Raw genomic sequence first — 14,415 nt, 5'->3', positions numbered from 1 at the left:
CATTTATTGTTGAGTAAGTTTCCACTAAGAGTTGAGTCAGGCCAAGGGTTCGCTTGGGGCCAGCAATGGCTTTCGAGTGTCGACCACGTCCAAGATGTAGGCTTGGGGTGTGACAGGAGTATCTGTAAATCATTTTTGAACCCCAGTAACAGCAGCGAATGCGATAGATGTGGAAGGAACTGTTGATGATATCCCCAAATTGAAGACCCCCGAAGAGGTACGTACTAGCAATATATACTAAGAAGCTGGAGCTGGCATGTGAGGGAAATACAGCTCAATCCACTCCCACTCCTACTGCTGTAATCCCTGATGCCAAGGCATCCGATTGCAGGCAGGCCAGCATCCCAAAGCTAAAGGAAATTGCCCATGCGAAGAAAGAGGATCAAAATTGGGCTAGTCTATTTACTGGCAACAGATTAGCATAGCAAGGAATGAATTTGGAGTATGTTTTCTGATGACCTACTCTTTTCTTCCAAAAGCTGCTTTTTCTTTGTGTTAAAACTATTCTTCAACTTCATCAATTTTCATTAAAAAAAAAAAGATTAGCAACATCACAGACAGTCTCTTTGTGACATGCTTTAAATTTCAGTTTCAATCATATCTTTGCCACTAGATAGAGTTAAGGTCTGGGTACACTCTACCTTCCAGAGACATCACATGTAGGGTTACACTATGTTGTTGTTAATCATATCTTTGGAAAAATAAATTTAGATTTTCTCAAACTTACTACAAGATTATTGTTATTACATAGTAGTACAAGTTTTGAAAAGAAAGGCAGAAGATTGTAACTGTTGTGTAAAATCTCTTGTTTTCTTTTACATATTTCATGAGTTACTTCATGTCCTAAAAGAGAGACATGCTTGTTTTAGAGACATTGGGTATATATTCATATTTGCATAAAAAGACATGGAGTGTAAACTGACCTCGATATATATACCATGATGGTGTGATTAGCTCATTAGCACATGCTGTGCTTGCCAAGTGATCTTTCATTATGGTTATCTCAATTACTTCATCTAATCCATGGAAGTCATACAAGTCATAACTCATAAGTAAGATCAGCTTGTATCAAAGACGACAGCTCCCCAAGCTTAATTTCCGCAGGATTGAAATCCCCTAAATTTTTTAAATGTTGAACAGATGGAGCAACAATTTTAAAGTAACAATCACCTCCCATATAGTCATAAGGATGTCCATGGCCAATCAATTAAAGTCTATATTCTTATTTGGGCTTAAATTAGTCATTTGTGACTTTATTGAAAATTTGTTGACGATTAACCAAAGTTCAGAAGTTACCGTTGGTAGTTTAATAATCAAAATGCGCCCTTCATTTGGTGTTTTTTGTCATATTATTAAAGATTTATTTGTAATTGTTACATTTTATTACTCATTGCACACATATTTTCATAGAATTTTAGTCATCCTAACATATCTATAAAAATTCACATGAAACACACATGTAAACCACGTGTCCAAAGACTAGTATTTTATAATGAGTATCAATTAAAAGGCGATTTGCTAATATTGTCATTTTGATTATTTCTAAAATCTTATTAAAAAGGTTTGATATACCCTCAAAGATTGATGCGAGTGAAATAGTCCATATGATAAACAATGCTAACATAAAAGCTTTATATGAGCTATCAAATAAATGTAAAGAGATTCATAATAATTGAACAAAATATTCTGGGAAACAAACGGAATCGATCTAAATAAATTCTACTCAGAACTCAGCACCAGCAACCGATTCTGAGGAAACAACTACAGTACTATTAGAAACCCTGGGAAGAGCTACAAACTTTGTATCACTTCTGAACAATCGCTGGTCTCTGCCACTATAACTAGTTTCTCCAGATATTTTGCGTGCTCAAACAATCACTTCATCAGTTCAGTAAGCTCTGTTGTCGTGTCATCCTCTATGAAGGGACTCCACTGCATATTACACAACTAGGTTTTTCTAATGGCCTACTCTTTTCTTGCAAAGGTGAACCGCAAATACTAAGCAAATGTTTCATTGTTCCTACAGAGGCATGGCCCATCCTCCTATGCCAGAGAAGAATGTCCAGTTTATTCTTTGTAGCTATCATTCCTTTTATTGAGTGATTAGTTTCATTCCCTTTACGGTTCAGCAAAAAGAGCCCTTTCTTTTCTTCACCAATCTCCAGTACCTTCACACTTGAGAGGGGTCCTGGAATACACAGTAGCCAGGAAAAAAATGAACTGAGCATTGAAGCTCCTTAGTTATCTTAGACACTGAAAGCAGGTTGTATCTAAAAATGAGGAATGTATAACACATTCTTCACAGACTTGCCACCCATTAAGTCACAACTACCAACATGTGGCACATCTACAGACCTTCCATTTGGTAAGTAAGCATGCTTATTATAAATAGTAATAGGCTACTCAAAGTTTAACATCTCTTTATGGGAAATCATATGATTGGATGCACTAGTGTCTATTATCCATTCCTTGTTATTGTTATATACACAAGAAGCAAATACAGAACCTGGAGGGAATCCTCAAGCACAAGAGAATTAGAGACATTACCTCCCATGTTTGCTGAATCAGATAGCCTGCACATGTTGGAGGAGGACTCTGGTACATCTGCTTTGGGCATGGCCTTCATGAACAGATTAAATTGTGGAGAGTTAACCGTATGATGCATCATCTGAGGGTACTGAGGTTGAGGGTGATTGTGAGAGCCTGAGAACTTATGCCAATCACCACTCCTAGAGAAGTCAGAAGGACCTAGATCATTATATGAGTTGACATAAGCAGCTCGAGGCTGTGCTTCATCACTGTATGATCAACTATCTTCAATCCTAGCATTGTGAGCATGACTTCGAAGATCACCTCCTCTCTCATGAGGACCTGTGTTTTTCCCAAACTTCTTTTTAAACTTGAAGTTAGGAGGGTACCCAATCAACCGATAATAATCAACCTTAGTATGTTCCATCAATTTGCAGTGATCAATCACATTGAGCATTCCAATCCTTTTTGAATTTATTAGGAGCATGGTGGGAAGTCATACGAGCTGCTATCTACAGATTCACAGCTTTAACAAGAGCTGCAATCTATAAATTAGGACTGTAACAACTTTTGTCTCTTCAGAAAGTATTGTCAAATTCACTGAACGAGGAGTTGACCTTGAGAGTTTGTTGATGCCAAGGAAGGTATATTTGTTAATCCAAGAATTTATCATCAATCGTTTGCACTCCAACAACGGCAATGAAACATCTTCTTTTTGCAACACCATCACCGAAATCATCTATACAGGAGAGAGAAGTAGATTACGCTAAGTATATTGTGTATCAGAATATCAAATTTATAAGGCTTAAAAACATACCAAACTATATAATACTACTAGCTCCCTTCTCTAGTTTTTCTCTCATGCAATTTAATGTGTGATCTACTACTTTGCATCTTGCCGGAAATGTCTAAAGGCAGACACGTGCCGAGGATTGTTAGGAAAATCGAGCTACCAGAGAAAGGAGTATCTGTAAATCATTTTTGAACCCCAGTAACAACAGCGAATGCAATAGTTGTGGAAGGAACTGTTGACGATTTCCCCAAATTGAAGTCCCCCGACGAGGCATACTAGCAATATATACTAAGAAGCTGGAGCTGGCATGTGAGGGAAATACAGCGCAATCCACCCCCACTCCTACTGCTGTAACCGCTGATGCCAAGGCATCCGACTGCAGGCAGGACAGCATCCCAAAGCTAAAGGAAATTGCCCATGCGAAGTAAGAGGATCAAAATTGGGCTAGTCTATTTACTGGTAACAGATTAGCTACGCTTGCCAAGTGATCTTTCACTATGGTTATCTCAATTACTTTATCTAATCCATGGAAGTCATACAAGTCATAACTCATAAGTAAGATCAGCATGTATCAAGACGACAACTCCCCAAGCTTAATTTCCGCAGGATTGTAATGCCCTGAAATCTCAAAATGTTGAACATATGGAGCAACAATTTTAAAGTAACAATCACCTCCCATATAGTCCTAAGGATCAATTCCAGTCTCGTACATTTTGGGGAAGTTAAATGCAAATGATGAAGGTCTATATTCTTATTTGGGCTTAAATTAGTCATTTGCGACTTTATTTAAAATTTGTTGACGATTAACCAAAGTTCAGAAGTTACCATTGGTAGTTTAAAAAAAATAATTTGAAACATCAAAATGCGCCCTTCATTTGGTGTTTTTTGGTCATATTATTAAAGATTTATTTGTAATTGTTGCATTTTATTACTCATTGCACACATATTTTCATAGAATTTTAGTCATCCTAACATATCTATAAAAAATCACATGGAACACACATGTAAAACACGTGTCCAAAGACTAGTATTTTAAAATGAGTATCAATTAAAAGGTGAGTTGCTAATATTGTCATTTTGATTATTTCTAAAATCTTATTAAAAAGGTTTGATATACCCTCAAAGATTGATGCAAGTGAAATAGTCCATATGATAAACAATGCTAACATAAAAGCTTTATATAAGCTATCAAATAAATGTAAAGAGATTCATAATAGTTGAACAAAATATTCTGGGAAACAAACGGAATCGATCTAAATAAATTCTACTCAGTACTCAGCACCAGCAACCGATTCTGAGGAAACAACTACAGTACTATTAGAAACTCTGGGAAGAGCTAACAAATTTTGTATCACTTCTGAACAATCTCTGGTCTCTGCCACTATAACCAGTTTCTCCAGATATTTTGCGTGCTCAAACAAACACTTCATCAGTTCAGTAAGCTCTGTTGTCGTGTCATCCTCTATGAAGGGACTCCACTGTAAAATAACCTTTAAGATTTTCAGATTCCGCAACGAACCTATGATGAATATGTTTTCATAGTTGTCTTCCAACTCATCCATGTCTTCACACCAGTAATTTAAGAAAGTGCAGTCCTAAGGATACAGAAGAACCACAAAACAGAATATAATTAAATGAGGGGCAAAAGCTTAACAACATATATCAACAATAGACAAGCAAGTGAAACACTTAACAGAAATAAATATTGATAGACGAGATCTTTCATTAAGAAGATTTTTTTGTTGCAGTTGTGAAGTTGTAGGAGATCAGTGGGCGTGTAATAGTAACAGGAATTACTTATGTACTCATTGTAAAAAATAGTCTTGAGTGCAGCACAACTTGGGTCACAAATAAAAATCAGAACCCTAGCTATATCAAACACTATTCTCTCTAACAAAATAGAACAGACACATGAAGAAAAAGAATAAAATGAGTGAAGATGAAAAAAAAGTATTTCGAAGCATTAAATCAGTTAAAAACATGCATACGTACCACTTTAAGATGTATTGTCAAATTCTCTAGACAAGGAGTTGAACTTAAGAGTCTGTCGATGCCAAGGAAGGTATATTTGCTAATCCAAGAATTTATCGTCAATCGTTTGCACTCCATCAACGGTAATGAGACATCTTCTTTTTGCAATATCAACATGGAAATCATCTATACAAGAGATAGAAGTAGATTCATCTAAGTGTATTGAGTAACATAATATCAAATTTATCAGGCTTAAAAATACACCAAACTATATATATAATACTACTCCCTCCAACCTCTAGTTTTACTCTCGTGCAATTTAGTGTGTGATTTACTACTTTGCACCTTGCCGGAAAGGGCTAAAGGCAGAGGCTGGCTGAGGATTGTTAAGAAAATTCAGCTACCAGAGAAAGGAATATCTGTAAATCATTTTTTAACCCCAGTAACAACAGCCAATGCGATAGGTGTTAAAGGACCAGTTGAAGAATTTACCGTTGAAGTCCCCCGAAGAGGTACCTATTAGCAATATATACTAAGAAGCCGGAGCTGGCATGTGCAGGAAGTACTGCACAATCCACCCCCACTCCTACTGCTATAATCACTATGTCAAGGCACCCGACCGCAGACAGGCCAGCATCTCCGAAGAAATATCAAAGAATTTAGGCAAATATCTTGTTGTACTGTCTTGTAAAAGACTATATCTAAAATCATGAGAAGTAGATTGCAAGGAGTGAAGTATATTAAAGAAATTAGCAAAGAAGAACACAAGCTGACTATATGAGGTAAACAGGTGCATATGTTGTTGGGACCTATTCCAGTTTTGGTAATAAAGAAAACATTAATATTACTTAAAGCCACTAAATAGGTCATCTATATACTAATATAAATAAAAAAGAGATGAGCTATATATATTCATGTATGCATAAAAAGACATGGTAGAGTAAACTGACCTCGATATACAAGGATGGGATGATTAGCTCATTAGCACAAGCTACGCTTGTCAAGTGATCTTTCACTATGCTTTTGTCAATTACATCATCTAATCCACGGTCATCATACAAGTTGTAAGTAAGATCAGCGTGGATCAAAGACGACATGTCCCCGAGCCTAATTCCCACACCATCAAAATTCCCTGAAATCCTAAAATGTTGAACATATGGAGCAACAATTTCAAAGTAACACTCATCTCCCATATAGCCAAGAGGATGTGTGTGGTTACTCAATTCAAGTGTCGTACATTTTGGGGAAGTTAAATGCAAACGATGAAAACCACAAAAATCACACAGCTTTAAAGATTCCAGGTGATGACAATTTGATGTTATTTGTTTCATGTGTTCCTCAGTGAGAAGCACAAATGTTAGTGTTAAACTCTTTAGGGATGTCCAATTGAGTTTACGATCTTCTGGTATTTTGCAAAACTTGAATTTTAGTTTTACAAGTGATGAACTGCTGCAAAGTTCCTGAGGCAAGCTATACAGATCACTATCCAAATAATAGTCGCAACCCCATAAATCTAGGTCAAGATTCTCCACTTTTTTCTTCAATACAATTTCAAGCCATTCGTGGAGTTTGGAACGGAGTTTGGAATGATAATTTGATAGAGCAATGTTAGGTGTGAAATGTAGAGTGAAGCTTTTAATTTTAGAGGAGGTAAGAAGAGGTAATGCATTGTCCATGAATGAAATAAGCCTCTTATCAGACCAACCAGAACCAGTGTTGGAGCGGTAACAATGGAGGTTATGGATACAAGTCCACAGATATTGCCAATGTTTAGAGAGAATAGTTGTTGTGCAGGCATCTGTAATAGGGATTTTAGAAAGAATTTCAACAATAACAGAGTCTGGCAACGCACTGATACAATCAATTCCAGTTTCATCTGTTTTTGCAGAATTGCGAGGGGATGGGTCCTGCTCGTCCATCCTCCTTTGTCACACTACTTTCCCCTTTCAAAACTTTATTAGACAGTACAGTAGTACTGCCGTTTCAAGCACCGCCTCACTTTCACTTTTAGACAGTAGTATAACTTTGTCTTATGAATATTTTGGGTTAACCTAATATATATTATTATTATTATTATTATTATCATATAGAAGAGGTATTTATAAATATGATAATATATTTATCTAATATTATAATTTATAATTAATATTTGTAAATCTAAGTTGGGGTTTAGTAAAAAAATTTCAAGAATTACTCCTTACATGAAAAAGTATATCAAATAAAATAATAATAATAATATCTTTCTATAAATGTGCACAGACATACAATTTGATTCCACAAAGGAAAAACATAAGAAAATTACATGTGCTGTATTTATTATTTTTTAAAAGTGAAAGAACACAATATTTATTCTTAGAATGTATAAAAATAAAAAATAAATCACATAAATATACTATTTGTCAAAGTAAAAAGAAAAGTAAAGAACGGTTAAGGTATTTTGAGTTTGTTAATTATAATTAATGTACTTTTAATATAAAATGAGTAATAATTACCCTCAAACAACAAATAATAGTTTAGTCGTAAAATCTCCTACGCACTTATGTCTCAATTTTAAATAAATATAAAATAATATTTTTGTGCGCGTATAATTTCTTTAGAATTACCTCATTCTCCCTCCCTCCTGTTACTTTATATTTATCAAATTTCATGTAAGGCCATAATTCTTGATAGTTTGAAGAACTTAAACATAATAAATATCAAATAAAAACTATATTTCAATCATTAAAATTTATATTTTTACACAATCAATTATAAATTTTAAAACTTGATTAGTAGTAAGTTGTAACGACCTGATTCCGTCGCTATTGAAAAGCCAACGGGGAAAGAATTGGGGATAGAAAACTTTTTCGTAGTAACTTGAGATTTCCTAGCCTAGTCCAGATTTGGACGAAATCGGAGTCAATGAGGTCTAGGGAAATCTGGTAACAAATGAGAGATCTATTAATGAATTGGATTAAATGAGTGGATAGCTAAGACGTTAAGAAACCCGTACGACTTTACGAAATCAAATTTGGGTGAGTAAAACTCCCAAAAATGATCTTAGCGTGAACGTCTGTCTCCGTGCATCCAGCTGTAGCGGGATGGGTCCCGCCGTAGCGGGACAGTTGCAACTTAAATAGGGTAAAACCCTCCAAAAATGTGATTTTTTTTGCAAAAGTTCATTCTTAAGAGCTAAGAAACGACCCAGGGCTATTTCTTGAAGGTTTTCCACCTCTTTTAGTACTAAAGGTAAGGATTTTACTCCCCTAATCCATTTTTCGATCCGTAGAACCTATTTTCTTGGGTTATTATCGATGGGGGAGGGTTTTGATTTAGAATACACGGTGGAAACAACCCTAATTGAGATCATAGAACATCTAGGGTTGATAGAATTGTTAGAAATCCAAGTAATTAGTGTTCGTTTATTGATTCCCATATTATAATTGTTGTTTGTAGACCAAGAACAAGCGGCACGAATTCGGAAAAGGAAGGATCAAGTTTCTTAGGATTTCAAGCATGTTTCGAAGTAGGTAATGGTTGTGATTCTATGATTGTGTGATGTATGTTTGTTCTTGCTTCATTATGATATATGTATGTATGCGAATGTTACATTATTGATCACACTTGTTGTAAATGAAATAGATGAATAATTATATGTCATGAATCACTTCTTGATTGTATGATGTTGAAAATATACTTGTGATTGTGATTGTAGTATGCTGAATGGATCGGTTGCCACGTGCCGGCATAATTAATTGGGATCAGTTGCCACGTTCTGGCATAACTAATTGGGTTCGGTTGCCACGTTTCGGTATAACTGATTAGGATCGATTGCCACGTTCTGGCATAAACATTGGATCGGGTACCACGTTCTGGTATGCTAATTGTTTGGGTTTGGGTTCCATGAGAGGACCAACTACTTGATATAACTGTGATATATAAGAATTGTGAAATGCTCCGTTGTTCGTAAATGATGATGATATTGTATATGCTCGGTGTATGCATGGTATTATTATGTTGTATTAAATTACTTATGTTGCACTTAATGGGATAGCCGCGTGATCCTACCAGTACAATGTGGTTGTGTACTGATACTTCACTTGCTCTTTCTTTGTTAAGTACAGGGCATCTTCATGTGGCTATTGATAGACCTCAGCTAGGTGACTATTGAGCGTGACCGGAAGGGTGAGCCAGTTCTTTCGGGCTGCCATTGATCTTTCTTATTTAAGTCCACTTTTTTTGGACTTAGACTATTTGTTAAGGTGTTCTTTTAGTTTCAGGGTTGTACCCCTTGTTCTTAGACTTGTCGTTAGTAGAGTTTTGGTATAATGACTTTCAGGTTCTAGGGGTTGTTCTTCCGCATTAGTTTGGCTAGTTTATTTAAACCTTTGGAGTTTATGGGGACTCCATTTTTATTGTTAGTTAAACCTGCTTCCGTATCTTTAAATGTCTTAGTTTCCATAAAATTTATTAATTTGGGTTGTAGTAATGGTTCTCCCATCGGAGGGTTAGTGTGAGTGTCAATCACGACTGTCTGGGCCGTGACAAAGTTGGTATCAGAACCCTAGGTTCATTGATCTCATTGTACCAAAACTAGTCTAGTAGAGTCTTACAGAACGGTACGATGACGTCCGTACTTTTTTTCGAGAGGCTATAGGACTTTAGGAAAAACTCACTTCTTTCTACTTCTTCGTGCTATGACTTGAATTCAATTGGTATCTGGGTGATACACATTGGTATCTTTCCTTCTTCACTCTATGGTCTGAACTAGAGCAACAAAAGTGGTAACACCATCACTAGCAAGAGAGGATGTGTATAGACTACTGTCAGTTGAATAGGGTCACCATTCAGAACAAATATTCATTGCCTCGGATAGATGTCCTCTTTGACCAATTGCAAGGTGCAACGGTTTTCTCTAAGATTGATTTAAGGTCTGGTTACCATCAGTTAAAGATTGAGGAGATTAAGAATTGAGTTCGACCAAGTTTTATGATTGAAATTAGTAGTTTTGTGGGGCTCGCTAACTACTATTGTCGCTTGTGGTATGAGTTGAGTCCAATTGGTATCTCCCGATTCTAATTGTTATCTCAACGAAGTGAACTAGATGTCGTAGTCCCGGCTGAAGGGACACAAACAAGTTAATTGAAACTGAGAATGTTCCAATTGGTATCTGACCTTAGGGGTCATACAAGGAGTAGATGATCAGTAATGGTCGTCTATGAAACGAACTAATTAAAGAATTTGGACTTGTCTTGCGCTTGTGTAATGACCGCGTAAATGTCTTCGTGTATTTTGGGGATGTGTGGGTTGTGGTGCTAAATTAATAAGAACGAGTTGGTTCGTGTATCGTGGGATTTACTTGGGATAGACATGATTTCTCTTAGCTCAGAGAATTATCCTAAATTCGTTTGGTAGAGCTGGGAACCTTTGGGAAAATTAGAAAAGAGAAAAACCCCAGAAAATTAGTTGGCCTGGGTTGTGTTTCCATTATGACCGCTGGGGCGGGATTCTTCCCGCCAAGGTGAGGCCGCTAGTGCAGAAATTTTCCCGCCAAAGCAGGATGAGGCGAGGCAGAACCTCAACCTATCTCTCCTGTTTTCCCCTAATCACAATTATGGACCCCGAATCGTACCCGAACAAACCCCCGCGATCTAATTCAGTGTTCAACAATTGAATATAAGTTATAAGTGTGTTAAATTGTGGAGAACCTGGGCATATGAGGAGGAAATCAGTGAGGCCGTGGAGGCCGGGGAAATGGTAATGCAGGTAGAGGAGTAATGCAGCCAAGCGAGGAAGTTGCCCGTTAAGAGGACAGGGCTCAATTATATGCTTTTTCGGGCAAAAATTGAGTTTGAGGTGTGATGTAGTGGTCACTAGTGCTACTTTTGTCTGTGCCCGGATGGCTATTGTTTTGTGTGATATGGGTTCTATTTATTCGTACATGTCAGTTCAATTGCCTTGGGATTTGATGTGGTTTGTGATATACTTGATGCCCTCGTCCATGTTTTTACACTAGTTGAAGAGTCAGTCATAGTCACCCTTGTATATCGTGTTTGTCCTGTTGTGTTTATGGATTTTCAGACTTTGGTTGATTTGGTTATGCTGAATATGACAAACTTGATATAATCTTAGGCATGACTATGTTGTCCCCCTATTATATCGGGCTTAATTGTAATGCTAAGTCGGTAACTCTAGAGATCCCCGGTAGGGAAAGATTAGAGTGAGAAGGGGTGTACAAGCCTAAGCTAGCTAAGATCATACCCTTTATTCGGACTAGGAAACTGGTAGGGCAGGGTTGTTTGCCTTATTTGGCTTATGTTCGGAATGTTGAGGTTGAGTCTCACCCTATTGAGTCTATTCTTGTCGTGTCAGAATTTCGAGAAGTGGTTCCTACTGATTTGCCTGGTATGCCTCCCTATAGAGATATAAATTCCTGCATTGACTTGGAAAACTGACACTCGCCCCATTTTCATCCCTCCGTATCGTATGGCTCCAGCGAAATTAAGAGAGCTTAAGGCTCAAATCCAACAGCTTCTTGATGAAGGGTTCATCCGCCCTAGTGTTTCCAAGTGGGGTGCTCTTGTCTTGTTTGATAAGAACAAGAGGGTAGTTTGAGGATTGATGATTTTATCTTAATCCATAAGGGAGTGGATTAATACCAGAATGCCAAGATTATGGATAAAGAAAGTTCCATTGAGTATACTTGGGTGAAGGAAATTGAAGATTTTAGTAAGAAAGTGCATACCAAGATTGGGTTAGTCCTTTGAATTTGATATGTATACCTGAGTTTGAGGTGTTATGTTGATGAAAATGTTGACTTGTGGCGATAGCCAGGGCTGACTGAGCATAATGATAATAAGAGTTCGTGGTAGATTGTGACGGGATGCAACTATATAATTGTTAAATTAGGTCTTACGCCTAACTCACACCCCAAAAGCTAGCTCAAAGGGAGGAGGATTGCCCAAGCCTTATAAGGAGTCCACCCATCTCATTAACCATCGATGTGAGACTTTTGTCATTCTTTAACACCCCACCTCACGCCCAGTGCTTAGCATCTGGTGCGTGGGGAATTTTGATTTTGGGGGTCCCAACATCGGGTGAGACGGGCCCTGCTTTGATACCATGTTAAATTAGGTCTTAGGCCTAACTCACACCCCAAAAGCTAGCTCAAAAGGAGGAGGATTGCCCAAGCCTTATAAGGAGTCCACCCATCTCATTAATCACCGATGTGAGACTTTTGTTATTCTTTAACAATAATAAGATTGTGGCTAAGCGAATTTGATGTAGTAATTATGACTTGCGAGTATCTAAGGTTGTGGTTTTCTAATATTTGGTGAATAACGTGGTTGTATGGAAAGTTTTAAGAGATGGTGGGATACCACTAGAATAGAATTTTAAAGAGTTAGAGTCGTAATGAAGAGAAAAATAGTGGGATGTAGTCCAACCAAAACCAGTGTTGGAGCAGTAACAATGGAGGTTATGGATACAAGTCCACAGATATTGCCAACGTTTAGAGAGAATAGTTGTTGTGCAGGCATCTGTAATAGGGATTTTAGAAAGAATTTCAACAATAACAGAGTCCGCCAACGCACTGATCCAACCAGTTTCATCTGTTTTTGCAGAATTGCGAGGGGATGGGTCCTGCTCGTCCATCCTCCTTTGTCACACTGCTTTCCCCTTTCAAAACTTTATTAGACAGTACAGTAGTAGTGCCGTTTCAAAAAAATGAATTAAAGTGATTGTTTGATAGTAAATTAAATGGTCTTCTATGTATAGTTAATGCTAAGTCAAATTGAGAGTGATAGTATTTATAGTAGTTACTACTAATAGTTGGAAAAACTTCTCATTCTTGGTAACAAATTATAGTAGAATTTATCCCTTTATGAGTCTATCAATGTGTCAGCTAACCTACTTGAGATAAAAATTTTTATTTTTTTGATCAGGTAAACATTTTGTGGTTATGTTGAAAATGGTATTGGTACTTTATGGTTTTAGTTGATAAGAGGCAATGATTTTTTAGTGTATCTTTCTTAGTAATGTAATTGAATTTGGTAAAAGTTGATTTTTCTTTTGGTAGGTTTGAGTTGGAGTGAGGACTTTGTTGCGGTATTGGGTAAGGAGTAAAGGAAATCAAGGTGTATTCATTTCATTGTCTCAGTTTTTTTTTGTGCAAAGAGGTTGCAAAAACTCTGTCAATATTTGATTTTTTTCCCCGTCTTTTGAATTGATAAGCTTGAGCCTTGAAATATAATGCAACTTAGACTCTTTTTAAAAAAAAATAATTTTGACTGTTTTTATGTTGTTCAACCGCAGAAAATGTCTTCCTTATTTTGGATTTTTTAGTTACTGAAAATAAAACATTAGTAGGTTTTTAGATTGTACAACCTCACTAAGTATTAGGATCATGATCAATCATTAGGTTACTATGGAAAATGAACTACAAAAATGTGTGCTACTTATTTTAGGATTTTGCTACCTCAACGGCCGCTTTACAGGTAAGTTAATATGCTTCTTTCTATTAGATTACATGAATTAACTCTTGACTTTAACCAAATGAGATAAGTTGATTTTAGTAGATATATATTTACATCTATTTAGATTTGATGTTTCATCTTATTATGCCAGTTGATAACTATGAAAGGCTACTATTTCAAATGCTCTGGATAGTGTTGTTATGATTGATGATATAGTGTCATTTTTATTATATGAATTTTTTTTCTTTGTTGTGGGAATCTGGATGTCCATTTGAATATGAGAACTAAACAAGTGAGCATGTTTTTGTTAGTACTGGACCATGTTCTACAATTAGCTAGTACTTTGAAATTTAATAGAATAACTGTTGAAAAAAATCTATTTTCAAACTGATTTTTAAATTCCAAGTCTTAAAAAGAAGAGAGAATCAATGAATTGTCAATTCTGTGATTTTTGGTAGGACTGATAATTCAAATATTTAAGAACTCTTTAATAAGTGTATCGTCTCTTACTCTCTTATAACTTAAGAAATTTTTTAACTTTCTTCTATAGTTCTATTTTTCCTTGCACGTAACAAAGTTATTATAATCAGAAATCTTGGGAACATATGTCATATGTTTAAGAAAGTGAGTAAGGCAAGAATGTAACAAGTCAAATGAATATCAATTACT

General features: G+C 36.3%; 1 protein-coding gene across 2 annotated transcripts; it reads right to left on the bottom strand.

Annotated features, from left to right (window-relative positions):
- Positions 1–4,485: 4,485 nt before the first annotated feature.
- Positions 4,486–7,292, bottom strand: LOC102582572 (putative F-box/LRR-repeat protein At5g02930). 2 transcript variants are annotated; one of them, XM_006339995.2, is made up of 3 exons: positions 6,244–7,292; positions 5,315–5,479; positions 4,486–4,917 (listed from the first exon to the last, which is right to left on the bottom strand). In XM_006339995.2, exons 1-3 carry the CDS (start codon positions 7,210–7,212, stop codon positions 4,591–4,593), a joined length of 1,461 nt encoding a protein of 486 aa, XP_006340057.1. In that variant the 5' UTR covers positions 7,213–7,292; the 3' UTR covers positions 4,486–4,590. The 2 variants fall into 2 exon arrangements, with proteins under 2 accessions (XP_006340057.1, XP_015169548.1); XM_015314062.1 differs by lacking the exon at positions 5,315–5,479.
- Positions 7,293–14,415: the final 7,123 nt, after the last annotated feature.

This window comes from Solanum tuberosum, unplaced genomic scaffold (genome assembly GCF_000226075.1).
Source record: "Solanum tuberosum cultivar DM 1-3 516 R44 unplaced genomic scaffold, SolTub_3.0 scf00013, whole genome shotgun sequence".
Lineage (NCBI taxonomy): Eukaryota > Viridiplantae > Streptophyta > Magnoliopsida > Solanales > Solanaceae > Solanum > Solanum tuberosum.
Note: the sequence above shows the minus strand (reverse complement) of the source record. Positions and strands in the feature narration are given on the sequence as shown.

Bases quoted from the DNA above. Each gene is read 5' to 3' on its own strand.
- LOC102582572 (XM_006339995.2), bottom strand. From the start codon at position 7,212: ATGGACGAGCAGGACCCATCCCCTCGCAATTCTGCAAAAACAGATGAA. The intron at 5,480-6,243 runs GTCAGTTTACTC...TCTCTTGTATAG, and splicing joins TCCCATCCTTGTATATCGAG to ATGATTTCCATGTTGATATT. The intron at 4,918-5,314 runs GTACGTATGCAT...CTGTATCCTTAG, and splicing joins TGACAATACATCTTAAAGTG to GACTGCACTTTCTTAAATTA.